Raw genomic sequence first — 20,050 nt, 5'->3', positions numbered from 1 at the left:
TCTAAAAACGCACTCCATCTCAAACCTGCCAAGGTCATGTAGAAGTCAATGGCAGATGTCCCCTACAATTGGAATATATCATGATCTGTGCTGGGTTTTCGCACAATAATCCAAATAATTTGTGATTTGCCTACAACAATCCGAAAAAATCAAAGTATTCTGGTGTCAAATCTTTAAAAAAAAAAAAAAAAAAAAACACGATTCAGATTTTTTCATGATTTTTATTGAGTCTTTTCCTGCCTAAAATGTTTTGAGGGCATCTGCAAAGTGGAGAAAAAAAAATTATATCTGACCTGTTCAAAAGGGTCAATTCATCACCAACCCTACAGCCTAAACTTATTTTCTCAATGCCTTGTCCGCATACCTCTTCACTGCACTCTGCAAAATGTCAGGCATCAATATTATTTTTCTTAATAAAGCAATGATGCAAAAGAAGTCCATGTCTACTAAATGCTAGATAGGCACACAGATCTCCCACGTGGTCACACCCCCAGTATGTCTTAGTTTGCTCTGTTTGCTCTCAGACCGCAGGACAATCAATGAGATATAATGATGCGCATTCAGACATTTCCTCAATAAACAGGAATAGCTTGCCTTACCTTAAGATACAAAAGCAGCTTTTAGCGCCTGAAGATAACCGGCAGAAGCCAAACCTCTGCTTGCTGTCAATGTCAGTTAGTACAAATGTGAAGTTCTGTCCAACATGGCTGGAGGTGAGGCTAAAAACAAGAGATTAAGTGACATGTGAAAATATGTACTGTGTGATACAGCTAAAAAGAGCATGGCATCACACAACAAACATGATGACAATGGTTTTTTTTAGCAGCAACATATATTTTGATGATGTCTGTAATTAACTAGGAAATGCATGACAAAGTAGTTAAAGGGTTGGTTCACCTTTAAGTTAACTTTTAGATGTTATAGAATGACTAATTCTAAGCAACATAGATGTTTCCTTTTTTTTACAGTTTTTGAATGAATTGCCTTCTGCCTATTCCCAGCTTTCAAATGGGGGTCACGGACCCCATCTAAAAAACAAATTTTCTGTGAGGTTTCAAATGTGTTATTGCTACTTTTTATTACTCATATTTCGATTCAGGTCTCTCCTATTGATATTTCAAATCATGGTTGTGAGGGTAGTTTGGACCCTAGCAACCAGAATGCTGAAATGGAAAACTGGAATGGTGCTGAATAAAAATCGAAATGACTATATTCAATATTGACTATTGAAATTGTTATATATATATATATATATATATATATATATATATATATATATATATATATATATATATATATAGATAGATAGATAGATAGATAGATAGATAGATAGATAGATAGATAGATAGATAGATAGATGATATAGTGAATAAAGTACCCCCTCTTGTAAATTATAAGGATATTATAAGTTACTGATGAGTTTCATGACCATATAAAAACACGAGGCAGAAGGCCGAGTGTTTTTATACAGGTCATGGAACTCCGAGGTAACTTCTAATATCCTCATATTTTGCAACTGGGGGTACTTTATTTATTATAATACACAAATTTCAGTGAGTCATGTGACAGAAATGACATCAGAACTCACCGTTTATAACTGATGACATCTGAACTTACTGTTTATAAGGATATCATTTACAAGATATTCATAGCTTTTGTGTATATATATATATATATATATATATATATATAAATAAAATATAAATTATTATTATATATAGTACTTAAAGTTCATGAAAAGGTGAACAATCCCTTTAACAAACATCACACCTTCAACTAGTAGATGTTTTAGAGCGAACTCTATTATTATTAAAGAGATACTGACACCAGAAATTAAACTCTTTTTAACATCTATCATAATATTGCCTTTGAAAGTTACTTATAACTTTGCTATAAAGTATTTGCAGGATGCTTTTAAATTACCTGTCTGATGCCCCATGTTCCTGTATGAGGGGGCTGCCATATTTGTGCAGCAGGAGTCCATTAGTATTAGAAATTTTAACTGACAAGCTAAGATGGGACAGTCAGGTTGGCAAAACAGTCAGGTTTAGAAACTAACAATAACTTACATAAACAAACATCTCCGCAAAAAACGATCAACATGACCTATAGGTAACATTTAATGTACATTAGAATTTTAAAAAGTAGTTTTTTTAGTGTCAGTATCACTTTAAATAACTAATACAGAACAGATATGGAGCTTTTATAATTGAAGCATTTGGAAAGATCTGCATAAACACGTAAATGCAGTGCTCACCCGACCAGATTTTTATGCCTGCCGGCAGATATCTGGCTACTCAACAGGGCAGACAGTCAGGAGGCCTTATATTGGTCTGTGTTTGGATAGTTTAACAGGCACAAACACAAGCATGTGGCTGCCCCAGAGTAATAGGCAATATTTTAACAGTGCCAATCTGTTTTTATTTTGCATAATTAAAACAAGGTTCAATAAAAAAAAAACTATATATGGTCAAACTTGTAGCAAGCTAAGTATAGGTTAAATACTGCTGTAAATAAGACAGGAGAGGGTACAATCTCATAGTAAGGAATGTTTAAGTAATTTAAATGCAAGTATAAAATTGTATTAACAATTTAACAGGAACTGGAACGAAGTTTTTGTAGAAAGGGCTGCATCATGGAATATACGTGGAAATTTAAAAAATTCAATATTACCTGTCTAAGCTGAATGGAAAGCAAAACTTCGTGACAGTCTGCAGAACTTCCTGTTGAAACAAAACAAATATGTTAATACATTTGTAAGGCTAATAATCTACAATAAAAACATTTAACTGCAGTGGGAAGTCGTGGCTTTGACAGGTCTACTAAAAGGTTATGTCAATTTGTATTTTTTTAAAAAAACTCAAGGTAAGAATTTTATAATTCTGAATTTGCCTTGCTGGATAAATCTGGGAAAAAAAATATAAGCAATATACATGAGCAAACTCGTTCTATCATCACCGTTTAACCCCATAATAATCTAATTTAGGCCCAAGCAGTAGACTATAGTGATGGTCAGCCTGGTGATGGCCGTGGCAGATGGGTGTCCCCCCACCTGCCCTCTAATTTGTGCACTATTCAGCATTTGGTGTACAGTGCAGTATTCTCCAGGGTACAGGCGCTTATTAAATGAGCACTAAAAGAACACTCTTGCCCCCTTAACATAGAGCACTTGTGCCCTTGTAAATGACCCCCTATGATCAGGGTTGGATTAATACACATGCTATAGTGATCAAAAGTGATCAAAGGTCCATCTAGCTTTTCTCAATTATTACTTCTATTTTCCTCTTTTAATATGTAGTTTAATTTGTGCTGCTGGGTCTCGTTGGGTGCACCTTCTGGGAGAAGAAGGCAGGCAAATAAACCAGTTGCTTATTAAGTGAGCACTAAAAAGAACACTCTTGCCCCTCTTAACACTCACACCCTTGCAAATGACCCCCTATGATCAGTGGCGGATTAATACATAGGCTAACAGTGTGATCAGGGGTCCATCTAGCTTTTTTCAATTATTATTTGTATTTCCATCTTTTTTTAATATTTATTTTTATTTGTGCTGCTGTTTGTGTGCACCTTCTAGCAGAAGAAGGCAGGCAAGGCACGTGCTTGAGTGCGCGCAGATCCAATGGTATCACTGGAGTCTGCCAAAACAGACCTGACATAGGGAGCTTCTGTGCATGAGTGCCTGGTTCTGCATGCATTTGAACACAGCAGTATCCTAGAAGGGGGACCTGTGGATATACCCTTTGAGACCCACATCACTGTCTATCACTGCCTATCATTATTTTTCAGCAGAATTGACTGAACCTTTGCACAAACTGATCATAAATAGTCTGTTATAAACATTAGAAGACATGTGAGGTCATGAGCCAACAGCAAATGGCTGGAGCAAAATAAGGCCTCCCTAAGGATTTTCAATCAATATGGCCTTCTTAAAATTTATTTTTAAAAAAACCCAATACATACAAACCATTTTTACTTTAATTGTACTGCATTTCTACTGTACAACAATTAATATAATGCAAATGTATTTTAATTGGTGCAACTAATACTATACTAAGAAACCTAACAACTTGTCTCCCTGGAAGGCAGAATTATATTTGTGGGCTAGATTCTTTTCGAATGCAGCACGGATAATGACTTTTCTCGGTAGCTTTAAAGTATCTTCTTTCTAAACTGTGTTTTAAAAATGAATTTTCAAAACTGTTCCAACTTCAGCTCCTAATGAGCCTTCTTCTGGACCTATAGTTTCTTATAGTCTGTTACAGAGCACCTGTCTGTTTAATACAATAATTGCTGGTATTTCTCATCTGCTGCAAAGAAATGGCAGCAATTAATGTATCAATGGTAATAATCTAGAGAGAATCAGCAAACTGCTTTACTGAAAACATGAGCTGGGGGGAAATATTAATTTCTATTTAAAACATACATTTTAGAAAAACTAAAAAAATACAATTTGAGGAATTTCATTATTTTTAGCTTAATATTCGAACACAATATGTATTGCAAAGGTAATCTACACTTTTGCATCACTCACAAAAGGACTAATGGTTAGAATAAGGTTAAACGTTAGGGATGCTTGATGCAGAGAATGGGGCAATTTTCCACTTAATCGGGTAACAAGCTCCTACCGTCTAATCTACAGGGAAACTATGGCCATAAGAAGGTATCTCTGCCACACAATAAGGATTTAATCAGAGAGCAGGAGGGAGCTGCAGAGGGAGTGAGGGGAAAGTTTGTTAAAACATATCAGTCCTCCAGGGACTGTCACCAGCCATAGCATATGGGGTACGGAAAGCCAAACCGCCCTCCTGTAACTCCCAGTGCAGGAGACTGTAACCTAGCAACTGGCAACCTGGGAATGTACCTACATATCTAGTCAAGTGCCATGTCACCAGCACAAATGAGAGGCTCTCGCCAAGTCAAACAATATAAAAATGCCCCGTCATCTTTACTAGGCAATCTTATTCAACGCCTAATTACCAAATAAGAAAAAAAAACATAAAATTTTGAATATTTTAAAAATTGTTAGAGGAAAAAAAAGAAAAAGAGGTTGTTTTCTTATTAAGAAGTAGCTTACAGCAGAAAATGTCCCTTATCGATAAAACATAGGAAGATCTATATAACGTTTTTAGGTTAAATAAATGAATTTTAAAAATGTGTATTGCTACAAATAATCATTCCCCAAGTGATAACACAAAGGCCAGTATTTCAGCAAGGTATAAGGAAACTTAGTAAGTTTATTTGACAAGGAATAAACAAAAGCATGTGGACAAGGGGGTGGGGCAACATGACCTATATACTATGGGCAGTGTCAGACTGACTCGCCGGGAAAACCGGGAGAAAACTTGGCGGGCCCTGTTAGGCCCATGGTCTGGGCACATGGGCAGGTTATTTAGTTCAGTAAGAGAACGATGGGGGATGTTCGGCATTGAAAACCATCAACACTGGAAAGCAGGTGGCATCGGGTTGTTTTTCCGGAAAGGCCCCTGAGCTCGGGGGGGGGTGGGCTTATTTGGGTTTTCCGGTGGGCAGTGCTTCCCCCAGTCCGACACTGACTAGGGGGATAATTTACATAGCCCCTGGACAAGAGTACTGTAGACTGAAAAAGCAGACCCCTTAGTGCTCATTTATAAATCAAAGGTCTGGCTGTTCTCAGAACATAATGGCGCAAAATGTGCCGACATAGCCAAAGCAGTTCTACCCTTACTGCCTGCCTCTCCCTGCCACCCCTTACGAATGCAGCAATTCAGAATACAGGCAGAGCAGTATTATTTAGAGAAACTAGAGGAAACCAGTACAGTCATGGGATCCGTTATCCAGAAAGCTCTGTATTATGGAAAGGTTTCTCCTCTCTGTACTTGATCCAGTCTAAGATATAATTAATCCTTATTGGAAGCAAATCCAGCCTATTGGGTTAATTCCATGTTTACATGACTTTCTAGTAGACTTTAGGTATAAAGATTCACATTGAGGAAAGATCAGTTATCTGGAAAACCCAGGTCCTGAGCATTCTCAATAAAAGGTCCCATACCTGTACCTTGTAACTGATGTTAACAAAGTTGCATTAATCCACATTGGTGGACAAAGCCACCCTGTTGGGTTTAGTTAACGTGTGTTTTTTAGTAGACATATGTAAAACACCAGGACCAAACCACTCCAGATAATCGATCCCAAGGATTAGAGGGAAAATTTACCTCAATAGTAAACTATTTTCATTGAAGCCTTGGAATTCCAAAGTCACATCTATTATGTTTATATTTAAAATTCATTTTCATAATTCCCATGCGGGTCCATTTACTAAGATGTATTATGAAGTTTTGACCAACGCACCACCCTCTACATTCTAAATCCGGAAAGAGTGCACTCACTGTACTGACATATATATATATATATATATATATATATATATATATATATATATATATATATATATATATATATATATATATATATATAGACAAATACAAGATTCCTCTGCACTCAACCCATTATCAATATATTTAAGACAGAGACATTTTGTGCATACTGCTACTGAAAAAGAGTGCAGAGGAATCTTGTATTTGTCTATATGTATTTTGTGGTCACACCCTCATTGCACCCCCGCCTAATGATTTTAAAAACTAGTGGTGAGCACAACTTTCCCTTGTTTGTTATAGTTCTACAAGAGCAGTGACCAGCTCCATGTTGTAGCTCCCACCCTCTCCAACTATAGTCAGGTGATCCCACTGGTGTCTAATAAAAGGGCAGCCAAGTTTGGGAGTTTTACTTTGAAAGCAGCTAGTAAGTTGCAGGTAAAACGTATTCGTCCCTTTTATAAAATGTATAATTAAACCATAGAATTCTTAATGAATCAGATGAAAATTGAGCATAGGACTGGCCAGATATGGGATGACTTTGACGTAGTTGGCCAGCTTAAATATATTGCAATATATGGACAAACAATCCCTGTTTTGTTTAAAGGGTAAGGCATTTTTCAGTAGCAGTATGCACAAAATGTCTCTGTCTTAAATATATTGATAATGGGTTGAGTGCAGAGGAATCTTGTATTTGTCTATATGTATTTTGTGGTCACACCCTCATTGCACCCCCGCCTAATGATTTTAAAAACTAGTGGTGAGCACAACTTTCCCTTGTTTGTTATATATATATATATATATATAGATAGATAGATATATATAGATAGATATGTAGATAGATATATAGATATATATAGATATAGATATATATATATATTTGTAAACAGTGCATAGTGATGTCATCAGTTATAATCAGTGCTTACTGATGTAATTTTTATCACGTATTATAAATAATGCACCCCCATCTATAAATGCACAAGGCTGAAGGCCCTTCAGTGTAACATTTGTTCAAGCCACTGTAGCTTGTAGCAAAAAAAAAAAAAAAAAACATTAACCCCCAAACCCCCAAAATAGTATCCTAAATGCCATTTAGGATGGGCACCTCTATTCACTACTTTGCCCCATATACCAACAGTTTTAAATTGTTAAAAACAGACTTAATTTTGAATATATATGCCACCCACCCCCACCCCAGATGAATCAGGTGCTCTCTGCCTCAGTCCTACAGATGGGAGGATAATATATACACTTGTGTGTGTGTGGTATGCTATTGTAATCCTATAGCTTCTTCATCCGCTGAGTGCAGTAATTAAGTGTTAACAAACCTTATCTATTGTCCTTCTCTGTATAACACGTCCTCATGTTTGCCTTGTTTCCTATTCTTTAGAGCATGGCTGCTGAAGAGTGGGTGTTAATCAGATAAATATTTAGAAAGAAGGGGGCACTATGATAAAGCTGTTTAGATTTAAATCAAGACACGCCTAGAGTAAAGTTGGACCAGAGTTATAAATTAAACATTAGCTTGCACTGGGACCTCTCTTCTTGGTGCTAATAATGAATTTTCAATGGTAAGTGAACGGGTGCTTCTCACTTCATTTATTTCTACACTGATTCCATTATTCCCTAAACAAGCAATATCAATCTAATAACCTGCTTGATGGAGCAGAAATTAACTGGGTGTAAAGAAACTCACTGCAACATTTAACCTCTTTCTTGCCAGGGGTCCTGCAACAAACTTTATTGAGGCATTTCCATTAGAAACTGCAAGGCAAAATCATTGTTTTTGCCCTCAGCATGGATGACCTCTATGGCTCCACCACTCGTGATTGATCAGGAAAGATAAGCTCATCTATACAGGATCTCCCACCAAACACCTCTGATTTGCAATATCTAGTAGAGGGGCATGTGCACAATCACAAAGCAATTAGAGTAATACATGACTGTGAGGGATGAATCCAGATGTTTAATATTATGATCTTCAGTCCTCCGCTGATAGTCTGCAAACTTCACCTCTCCCTGTCCTGGTTCAGACGCTTAGTAGGACTTGGAGATGGGATGGAGACAGAGCAATTATGACGAGGACTCACGTTACCTGGAAACAGTGACTGACACACAAGGAAATATAATTTCTGTTTACCTATGTATACTGTTCCGCAGGGCTGCACAATAAATGAGAATTTAAACTGAATATTCAAATGCATATAGAAAGCAGCCAATAAATGATAGAAGAGTTAAAGAGGGCCCTGCCCACAAGAGCTTACAATCAGGACTGGGCCGGCAGTACACCAGGGGAAAAAGATTCAGATTCAACACTTCTGAATGCAAAAGAGAGGAGGCTACTTCCCACAGTAGGGTTGAAGATAGACATCATATTTCAGCTAGTTGATGTTTGCACCCGTGTGGCACTAGTCTTAGATGGAATAGGGTGGCATGGGGTGGCTCCAGGGCTGGAAGGCAGGGGTAGGCAGAAGAGGCCCTGCCTAGGGCGCAATGATGTGAGGGAGCTGGGCAGGTACCTGTTCAAAGGTCTTCTGCCTACCCCTATTCCGGGTTCGCTCCCCTGCTGCTCTCCCCTCCCTCCTCTCCTCTATCACTCTCCCCTTCCTCCATCACTCCCCTAACCACCCTCCCTCCCCTTCGCCTTTGTTGGTCTCTCATCCCTCCCTTCTCTCCTTTTATGGTGCGATTGTGTGTGGCGGGTCGTGGTCCGGCTCTGGGGGGCTCAGCAGTTAACACTGTTGGCTTGCAGCACCAGGCACTACCTACAAGACATTTGTATTTCCCCTTGTGTCTAAGATGGTTTCCTGTGTAAAATATGCATGTTATTTTACTTAATCCTGTGTACAAACATTTTTAATCAAGTCTCTCATCCCAATGAAGAAAAGCTCAAAAAAATCTCTCTAAATTGTTCTCAGATTTGTCAGTAATTTTAGAAGATTATACTACTCTTAAGTAAACACTGTGTAGCGCTATAGTAAACTGAGTGCACCTTACTCTACTATGGGCTTCACTCCTAGTACATCTGCTCCGGATGAGACCTTAAATCTTAGGGAGTGAGCCTTCGCATCGAGGTAGAAGCAGGGTGTAGTGCAACTGTAACTGTAATCAGGGTGCAAAGAATTGGGCGCCAGTGGTTCTTATAACTTAACCAAATAACAGATTTATTGAGTACAGTATACAATCCTCAGTGGAGTGTACATAGATCAGAACATTGCAGGTTCATACAATAAATTGAATAGGCAGTACTCACAACACCTTTGGTCAGTATGATTCTCCTCAGAGATAGGAACAATACATGCAGCTTTGAGGAGGTACACCCAGCTTTCAGCCTTTTCCCTAAGTGGAACCTGAGGGGAATCTATCTACCCTAGGTCTGTACACTTAGTCCCTACTTCTGGGCAATGAGTACCCTGGGATCTTAATCCCACTACAATCCTCGTAGGAGCCTCAGACTGCTCAGCTAAATAATCTGACTGACTATCACTCCTAGAGTGATCTATAAGGGTGAGTAGCCTATTCTTAGTAGACCTGACCTGTCTAGGTTCCACTCGAGCTCTGCCTCCTGCACAGGCTAGAGCCAGCACAAGATGGACCCTGATAATCTGGCTTCAGAGCCTTTTATACTCTAGCACAGTGCCACCTGCTGGTCACTGTGGGAAACAACAAGAGTCAACAGCACCCCTACCAACTGTATTTTAGGACCCAATTAGGTGTCCATAACATGGAGGGACTGCCTGCACAAAATACTAGGGGTGGCTATTTACACATCCCTACATTCTCCCCCTGGTGATTTCCTTACGTCCCGGCAAGGAACATATTCAATATCAAGGCAAAAATACATTACAACAATAACACATGTATTGTATTTACTGTAGGGTTAACATTTCCATAGTAGCCTCTCCATAGGCCTACTAGGGAACCATGGTTAAGCTGAAAAGAAAGCAGTTTAGGCATATCTAAAATATATAAAATAAGCAGTTAAGGCACATCTTGCTAGAAACCGTTTTGAGAAATCTATCTCTATCATAGAACAGTGGTCTAAGTCTTCTCACTACTGGAGACTTAGTACATTCATATCAAACACTTTACCAAAAAGTGACACTTAGCCATTACCTTATAACCTCTTCGGGGTCACTCTCCTGAGTGTACCCAGGTAACAATGGCATCTGAAAGAGAACAGCAGCATAGAAAAACATTGGACTGTCACTGAACTGTGCCTTTATTAGCTTCACATTTCATATCATTATGGCAACACCATAGCATTCATCTTATTATGCAACCACTCTTGGGTACTGTCCAGGTACCCTTGGTCAATAACTCTCTGAAAAGAAAGGCACAAGTTAGACATACTGTTTTTCCTCAAATACTTTAGCATTCCAGTCCATATAAGAACCCGAACCCACAGTCCTTTTGTATATGCACTTAGGAGGGTAAAGGGGAAATGGGATGAACCTAAAAACGTGTAGGTGTTAATTGGAATGTTATTAGTCTTTAGACTCAACTCCAACGAGTATGAAACAAGAAAAATCCTTCCCTTGAGAAAGTCAAGTCACTTTAAAGGGACAGGTGTGGTCAGTTCAATCAACTGCAGAATCACTCCCAGTGGAGTATTATCAGGGAAAAAGCAATTTCTCCAGATCTACAAATCATGTGGAGGAAACGAGCTTTGGTGTCTTCATAGGGGATATAATACTTGGGGTGAGGCTTGTCCACCCATTGTCCATCTCCCTCATAGACCTCCATGGAGAAATATTTGGTGGGGTTGTACTTCCCACAACTCTTGACTGCATTTTTCAAAATGGTACGGCCGTACCGCCACTCTCTTTCAATAGAACGCAGGTACTCCCAATCCTGCTTGCGCCGCACTTCATTTGGGTTTTTTAAGACAACTGTGGTGCATTTTCTCTTTCCTCAGGATTTCATCGATGAGCCAATCCTCATAGGAAGCAGCCACTTTCTCATACACCCACAAAGGAGCATAAGGCATAAATAGCCCCATTTTCTATACACTCGAAAATTTATCACCCGTTGCACTCGGGAAACAGACCTGAAAATATTGGGATCTGTTCGTCCAGGCAGCACCCAGAAATCTTTCTCTTCCTCTGGGCCTATCCTGGGAGGTGCTGTGAAGCTGCGAGACATAAACTCTTTGGGAGCAGGTTGATCATCCAACTCTGGGCTCTCCCCATCATACTCCTCCCATCCTGGAGCAGTTGCCATGGTGGGATCCATTTTGGGTTTAGGGATATTCGCCACCCAGTCTTTTTCACCGGCCAAAGATATCTTTCCCCACTCGAGGTGATAAAGCTCAGATACATGGGTGCTTTCCCATGGCTCACTAGGGGTTACATGCACCATCACTTTGGGGTTGTAAGACTGTACGGGTTCACTGACCACTGATCTTTGACACTTACACCGAATTTGTGCAGCATTCTCTGACACTGACTTCCAGTCATCATCCTCATCTTGGAGGGAAGTCAGCTCTTTCTCCACTTGACTCTCAGACAGTGGGGGATCTCTGAATGTTGGGGTCACTGGCAACACGGACCCAATTCGCCCAAATGAGAATTTGCGCCAATCAATAGCATGAGTTAGGACTGGAGCACAGGTCGGTGTATTAAGAGCAGTGTACGTAGTAAGGGTTACATCCACCCAAGGTCCCGAATTCCTCAACCGCAACTCACTGGTTGAGAGGCTCTCTTTGGGGCCTATCACGGAGGTAACTTTACCGGTCATCCTCGGGGCTTTTCTCCTCTGGGACTCTATCCACATCAACTGCAGCAGGCACTTCAGGCTGCAGGGTTTCCACCTCGGGAACTACAGCATTAGCTTCAAGCCTGAAGTCTGCAGTAGGCTCTGACACATTTTCACCATCTGCGTCTCCCCCTGGTGCAATCGGCACTGTCGCCACTGAAGGCATGGTCGTTGGCGACGCCATAACTTCACCCCCACTCTCGGGCTCTTCTGGGACAGGGGCAACGCCCGTATCAACTGTCCAGCCGGACGGGATCATCTCACTAACCGCAGCCGCGGTCTCTAGGGCCTCACCTTCAATCGAAGCCACTTTGAAGGGGAATGCACATTCCTCGTTACAGCAGGCCTCACTATGGGGAATAGGTACATGGGATTCCGGTGCGGGAGCCGCAGCCGCTGACACCCCCGGGGCCTCCTCTATCTCTTCATAGATCAGTATAGAGTTGCCGCTCACATCATCCTTGGTCGTCCCCACCAATGGAAGCTGGTCTGCCCGAACAAAAGGTCCCATCCATAGTTGAGAGACGCATTGCACACAGACTCCACCAGGATCCTCTAGGGCGTTGGGTGCTTCCAGATCACATAGGCCGCATACTGGAACCATTCCCCGGGGACTGGGTGAGAAAGTCCCTTGATATACATACTGCCGCTCATGCTCCACAACTGTAGGAGCGCACGGCACTGGCTTTTCTTCAAGCGCTCGAACCTCCGGTTCAGCAACAGGCTCCGCGATCTGCTTTCTCGCATCCGCTAACTCCAGCAGGGTTGAAGCAAGATACAAAATGGCTGCGTTACTGTTTTCTACACTGGGGCGCCTCGCCATGACCCTGGAAGCACCTCCTCTGTTTGGTCTGGCACACCTCCTTTGTCTTTTTCGCGCGCTCCCCAACTTAGCCCTCACTGAGCAGGGTATTGAGGGGGAATGTGACGCAGTACAAAATTCCACAGCAGTAACTTCTTCAGAAACTCCCCCTGGTGGATCACTCTCAGCAGGGGCACATTCGGGCATCACATTAACACAGGCCACTTCTATGGCAGGAGAGTTGTCCAGATTTACTGCACACAACTCCGTCGTTAATAAAGTAATATTTGAATCCACTTCCAAACATGAAGACACATTAGCACTGGGCCCAGACTCTTCCTGGGGCAAGGCCACTACATCACTCGCATCTCCCTTGTCACAGAGAGCGAGGGGAATTGCAGTTATTGGAGGGCTTTCTCCTAGCAACAGCACTACTGGGCTCTCAGGCTCACACGGCCGCTCAGTAGCAAAAGCCTCCTCAGTTGAGCAGTCCCCTCTATCAGTAGATTCAATTAGTCCCGTACTCTCCCTTGATTCTACCGGGCCTTCCGGCTCAGGCAGTAGTTCGGGACCCCGGACTCCTCCGGGTAATCTACTCTGTCAACGGACCCAGTAACCCTTACACTCTCTTCATCTTCAGAAGGCGGGTTACAAAGTGCAGCAGCACGGGCCTCACTAAGGTTCTGTGGTGTAAAATAGTCCTGATAAACACACGGGCAACCTTCTGCAGGGGCGCCTATGGGATACACTCTGGAGGGCCAAGTTTCCTTGTAAGGCTCATCAGGGACCCAGTATAAGAACCTGGCCTTTCCTTTTTCCATTGAAGGCCCCTGGGTGACATATTCAAGCCCGTCGAATAACGGGTTATCCATAAGAGCGTGATGCACACTATCTGGAGGGCAACACTCGGGTATGCCGTCAACTACAACGGCCTGACACGGCTCCACTTTCTCTAAAAGAGCCCACAGATACACAGCAGAGGGGGTTATCACAACCGTTTTCTCCTTTTTGTGGGACTGTGCTGGCAGGCTTGCATAAACACAGGGACAACCATCCGGCAATCCATGAGGGAAAATCATAGAGGGCCCCTCACCATCATCAGGGAGCTCATTTTCTACTTGCCACAATAGCCGCACAGTGTCCTGAATCTCTGAAGGAGCACGGGCTATGAATCGGTACCCCATAAATCTTGGGAACATACTAAAATGGCATGCAGCTAAGTACACAGGAGCGAGTGGGTGAACTCCATCTATCACCACCGCTCGCCGACCGAGGGTTTATACTTTCCTTAATAGCCCAGGCATACACTGCGTCAGGAGTTATCAAGCCTGGGATAACTGAGGGGAAATGACCCTCCATTTCTTTGGGCAGTATAGTAGGCATTTTCACTATGGCGAAATACTATACTGTAACTGCGCCAGAATATTTGAGCAGGAGAGAAGAACCACAGAAGTCTCCCGCCTCTTTCCTGGCCTTTTTCCTATTGAGTCCGCACCTGCAGCGCCTGTCACACTAGGCTGCAGTGCGGTGTTACAGTTTAAACCCCTCGAGCCCCACGTACTGGGCGCCAAAATGTAGCGCTATAGTAAACTGAGTGCACCTTACTCTACTATGGGCTTCACTCCTAGTACATATGCTCCAGATGAGACCTTAAATCTTAGGGAGTGAGCCTTCGCATCGAGGTGGAAGCAGGGTGTAGTGCAACTGTAACTGTAATCAGGGTGCAAAGAATTGGGCGCCAGTGGTTCTTATAACTTAACCAAATAACAGATTTATTGAGTACAGTATACAGTCCTCAGTGGAGTGTACATAGATCAGAACATTGCAGGTTCATACAATACATTGAATAGGCAGTACTGACAACACCTTTGGTCAGTATGATTCTCCTCAGAGATAGGAACAATACATGCAGCTTTGAGGAGGTACACCCAGCTTTCAGCCTTTTCCCTAAGTGGAACCTGAGGGGAATCTATCTACCCTAGGTCTGTACACTTAGTCCCTACTTCTGGGCAATGAGTACCCTGGGATCTTAATCCCACTACAATCCTCGTAGGAGCCTCAGACTGCTCAGCTAAATAATCTGACTGACTATCACTCCTAGAGTGATCTATAAGGGTGAGTAGCCTATTCTTACTAGACCTGACCTGTCTAGGTTCCACTCGAGCTCTGCCTCCTGCACAGGCTAGAGCCAGCACAAGATGGACCCTGATAATCTGGCTTCAGAGCCTTTTATACTCTAGCACAGTGCCACCTGCTGGTCACTGTGGGAAACAACAAGAGTCAACAGTACCCCTCCCAACTGTATTTTAGGACCCAATTAGGTGTCCATAACATGGAGGGACTGCCTGCACAAAATACTAGGGGTGGCTATTTACACATCCCTACAACTGCATGCATTTATCCTCCTGCTCTAACATGATATTGTGCATATTAGCAATATTCAACATTTTATTGGTGAAGTGGTGCTCTGAATGAGGCTTTATTACATTCAAAGCAGCTTCACAGAAGGGTTAGTCAAAAGCAGTTATAATAAATGAGTCTCTTTTGTCATATAATTGCTTATCATTGGATATTGAAAGAGAGAGTTTCTATGAATTAGATCTACTAATTTTACTAACTAGTACATCACTCACAATTTGCATGCCAGTTCAACTGTTTAACCATCTAAAATTGATAGTGCCTTGATTTAATCAGTTCCCATGAACATTAAATATGCATATTAGCATGCACATTCTCACCCAATACAAAAATACTAGCTGCTTACTTTAGAATTTATAGAGCTCCCATGCCTAATGCCAGAGAACATATACATGCTATAGCACCAATAGCATTCATTAGTTAAAAACATATCAAGACAATGATAAGGCTTTCTGGAATACATTAAAGGTCATAGGCACATATTTGCATTGGGTAAAGGGTAAAAAAAATGCCACCTTCTTGGAGCTACAACTCAGACAATAGAATAACTAGACACCGAATTTTGAAGGTATGTGAATAACAGAGGGATTTTGTTGATTCATTTTCAAATACAGTGGAGGATACTCAGTTTATTTCAAGGAACAATCTTTAAGAAATGTCCTTTCAGGTAAGATTTTGAAATTCTGCCAATGCCAGTCAATCGAACAAGAAGATATATTCAGATTAGGAAGGTTCATTTGTGATTAGGGCTGTTATGTATGTAAAAGGGTTTCGCATTTAGTGCAGATCTAGGGCAGGGTTTAGATCGGCAGATGTCTATTAATAAAAGACTCTGAATATGTGGGAGAGGATATCTAATAAAGCGGATAAAGAATGAGAAGATGGGACTAATTGGTAAGTAAGGATACATACGACTGGAAAAGAAAAGCAACAAAACAACCATAGCCCAATATACAGTCATATGCAAAAGTTTGGGAACCCCTCTTAATTCTTTGGAGTTTTGTTTATCATTGGCTGAGCTTTCAAAGTAGCAACTTCCTTTAAAATATATCACATGCCTTATTGAAACAGTAGTATTTCAGCAGTGGCATACCGTTTATTGGAAAATATGCAATATGCGTCATAACAAACTTAAGACAGGTGCATAAATTTGGGCACCCCAACAGAGATATTACATCAATACTTAGTTAAGCCTCCTTTTGTAAATATAACAGTCTCTTGACACCTCCTATAGCCTTTGATGAGTGTCTGGATTCTGGATGGCAGTATTTTTTTTAACCATTTGTCCAAATCTCTCAAGTTCAATTCAAATTGATGGCTGTCGAGCATGGACAGCCTGCTTCAAATCATCCCATAGATTTTCGATGATATTCAAGTCAGCGGACTCTGGCGGCCATTCCAGAGTATTGTACTTCTCCCTCTGCATAAATGCCTTTGTAGATTTTGAGGTGTGTTTAGGGTCATTGTCTTGTTGGAATTTCCAACCCCTGCGTAACTTCAACATTGTGACTGATGCTTGAACATTATCCTGAAGAATTTGTTGATATTGGGTTGAATTCATCCGACCTTCGACTTTAACAAGTGCCCCAGCCCTTGAACTAGCCACACAGCCCCACAGCATGATGGAACCTCCACCAAATTTGACAGTAGGTAGCAGGTGTTTTTCTTGGAATGCGGTGTTCTTCTTCCGCCATGCAAATAACTAAATTTTTGTCTCATCAGCAAAGCACTTTGTTCCAAAATGAGTGTGGCTTGTCTAAATGAGCTTTTGCATGCAACAAGCGATTCTGTTTGTGGCGTGAGTGCAGAAAGGGATTATTTCTCATCACCCTGCCATACAGATGTTCTTTGTGCAAAATTAGCTGAATTGTAGAACGATGTATAGATACACCATCTGCAGCAAGATGTTGCTGCAAGTCATTGGAGGTGATCTTTAGATTGTCTGTAACCATTCTCACAATCCTCCACATATACCGCTCCTGTATTTTTCTTGGGCCTGCCAGACCTGGGTTTTACAGCGAATGTGCCTGAGGCCTTTAGGGTTGCCACCTTTTAAAAAAAAAAAATTACCGGCCAGTGGTAGGGGCGGAAAATAAAGGGGCGGGACGTGACACAAAAAGGGTGTGCCACTGGGGTAGCGTCACAAAAGGGGCAGGGCCACCGCCCCAAGCCGAAGAAAATTTAAGTTTTCATCGGCGGGCAAGGGATTTTGTAAATGGTATTACATATTACCGGCCGCTACATTGCCGGTAAATTTGTAATATCGGCGCCGGTCCTGGCAGGTGTTTTACCGGCTAGGCCGGTAAAATACCGGCCGGGTGGCAACCCTAGTGGCCTTCCATTTCCTGATTACATTCCTTACAGTTGAAACTGACAATTTAAACCTCTGAGATTTATAGGTTTTTGTAGCCTTCCCTAAACCATGATACTAAACAATCTTTGTTTTCAGATCTCTAGAGAGTTGCTTTGAGGATCCCATGCTGTAACTGTTCAGAGGAGAGTCAAACAGAAGCACAACTTGCAATTGGCCACCTTAAATACCTTTTCTAATGATTTGGCACACCTGCCTAAGAAGTTCAAGGCTTAATGGGCTAATCCAACCAATTTGGTGTTGTCAGGAATCAGTATTGATCAGTTAGATGCATTAAAATCAGCATAATTACAAGATTACCCAATTTTTTGCACAGCCAGTTTTTCACACTTGATTTAATTTCATACAACTGAATACTGCTTCCCTAAAAATCTTTGTTCACCCCAGTACTCCTGGGAAATGAAAGATATACTACTGTTATCTTTTTTTGTTGAAAGTGGAATAAATTATTATGCAGACTGAGAGGGGTTCCCGAAACTTTTTCATATGACTGTATAATATGAAATACATGATAAGAAATGCTAGAAGTCATAGAGCACCAAAATTAGCATTTCTGTGTAGCGATGCATCAAACCTTACATTTTAGGGTCCGGCTGAATAACATCCTGAATCTGAACCTATCCACAGTGGTGGAAATTCAAAATCATGAACAAAAAAAACCTGATGCACATGTGAATTGTTTAAACACGCACGTTGCTATTTTTTTCAAATAGATAGGTTCAAATTCAGTTCAGCCAAACTCTTAGAATCAGCCAAATCCGAATTTTACTTAAATAGCTCAGAATTGGGATTCAGTGCATCCCTACTTCTGTGTTAAAATACCACAAACTACACATGTAAAGAATCTGTTATACAGAAACTCGGCTCTGAAGTACAGCAATGTAATTTTCAATAGTTTCCTATACAAGTATAAGCAAATATTTCTTCATGTGGTTTTTGTGGACTTACTTTTTCCATGTAATAATAAGACAACTGATTTGATTTGACTAACCAGAAACCCCCGGGCTCGTGCCCCTATCAGCTCCTAACTGCACTGGCCTAGGGTTATTCCAGTGAGCACCACGGAGCAATCGTCTTCCAACTTCGTCTTTCTTCTTTTCTTCTCACGGCTGTGCATGTGCGATAGATCGGAGAGCCGAACTTTAATGAAAAAGCCGGCTATTTCATTCTACTGCGCATGCAGGGTCGGACTGGGCCATAGCTCTTTTGGGCCTGCCAGGCCAGACCCGCTCTCTGCACTCCCTCTCCTAACCCCTCTTCAAGACACTGGCAGCGATTGTGTGACGTAAAGAGCTGCGCATTCACATGCGGGGAGTGTGGTACGGCCAATAGGTGGCTTAGAGAGGACTTTGCGGCTGGGGGGAAGGCTAAGGCTGCAGGCCCAGTTTGCCCTGGGCCCCCCAGTCCAATGCTGTGTGCATGCGTCTGTCCCAGGAAATATACGATTGATCCGTGGTGCTCTCTGGTAAAATCCTGGGCCGGTGCAGTTTTCTCCTGATAGGAGCCAGGGGTTTCAAGTAAAAAGGACTTTCCTTCTCCTTTTAGGTAATTACGTAAACATTTTTATATGATTTTTATGATGAAAATTGTCATGAATATGTATTTGTTGACATAGGAAACATGGGAAATTGCACTGCATTATTTCATAGCTTTCTATATAATGGGTGCCCAAATCTTATACCTGTCCCTCACTTTCTCTGTATATTAGAATAATCAATAAGAAGCATCCACTGTATAGATATGAGCTTTTACATCTGCTTTATAGTGGTCTAAAGTTATTCCAAAATAGTAGTCTACATAAGGCCTGTATGTAAAATCCTTGGTCTTTTATGGAGAAACAACAAATAATGCAGATAAAGTTGTCGTGTATAAACGTCAGGGTACTACACCTCATAGTAGCAGCGAGCACACAGGTGCTGCTATCATTGAAAGCATTTATTGAAAACACAAGTATTTACAGCAATTGTTTGTTTCACCAATTTATTCTGGACAGTAATAATAGAAAAAAAATAGTGAACAAAGACCTTCACTCCCTCCATGAAAACCGCACTAGTGGTATTCAACATCACTGTTTTCAGTTGGGCAGAGGCCATTCTGCCCACTAAACTGCAAGGAATTCAGATGGGCAGGGAGCTCTGGTGCTAAAGGGCACTGTTGGTACCACTTGACCTATTTAAAGTTTAGCTTTGGTCTCACTGAACATAATCATGTCAAGGACAATATGGTAGCAGCAGGGGACAGTTTGGACCATGACTAAAGGTGGCCAAACTGGAGGCCCACTGAATAACGGCTAAATCAACGCTCCTTGTCCGATGGTATTTTCAAACCAGTTTGATTGATACCAAGTGAACT

General features: G+C 41.4%; 1 protein-coding gene across 4 annotated transcripts in view; it reads right to left on the bottom strand.

The window, feature by feature from the left end:
* dennd1a.S (DENN domain containing 1A S homeolog) overlaps nt 1-20,050 on the bottom strand; it is a 486,461-nt gene that overhangs the window by 323,380 nt on the left and 143,031 nt on the right. For all 4 annotated transcript variants that reach the window (XM_018232034.2, XM_018232036.2, XM_018232035.2 and 1 more), the window contains exons 4-5: nt 2,674-2,723; nt 600-719 (exon numbers count right to left, since the gene is read on the bottom strand). In XM_018232034.2, the coding sequence (XP_018087523.1) occupies nt 600-719; nt 2,674-2,723 (170 nt within the window). The remainder of the gene's footprint in view (nt 1-599; nt 720-2,673; nt 2,724-20,050) is intronic.

This window comes from Xenopus laevis, chromosome 8S (genome assembly GCF_017654675.1).
Source record: "Xenopus laevis strain J_2021 chromosome 8S, Xenopus_laevis_v10.1, whole genome shotgun sequence".
Classification (NCBI taxonomy): domain Eukaryota; kingdom Metazoa; phylum Chordata; class Amphibia; order Anura; family Pipidae; genus Xenopus; species Xenopus laevis.
Note: the sequence above shows the minus strand (reverse complement) of the source record. Positions and strands in the feature narration are given on the sequence as shown.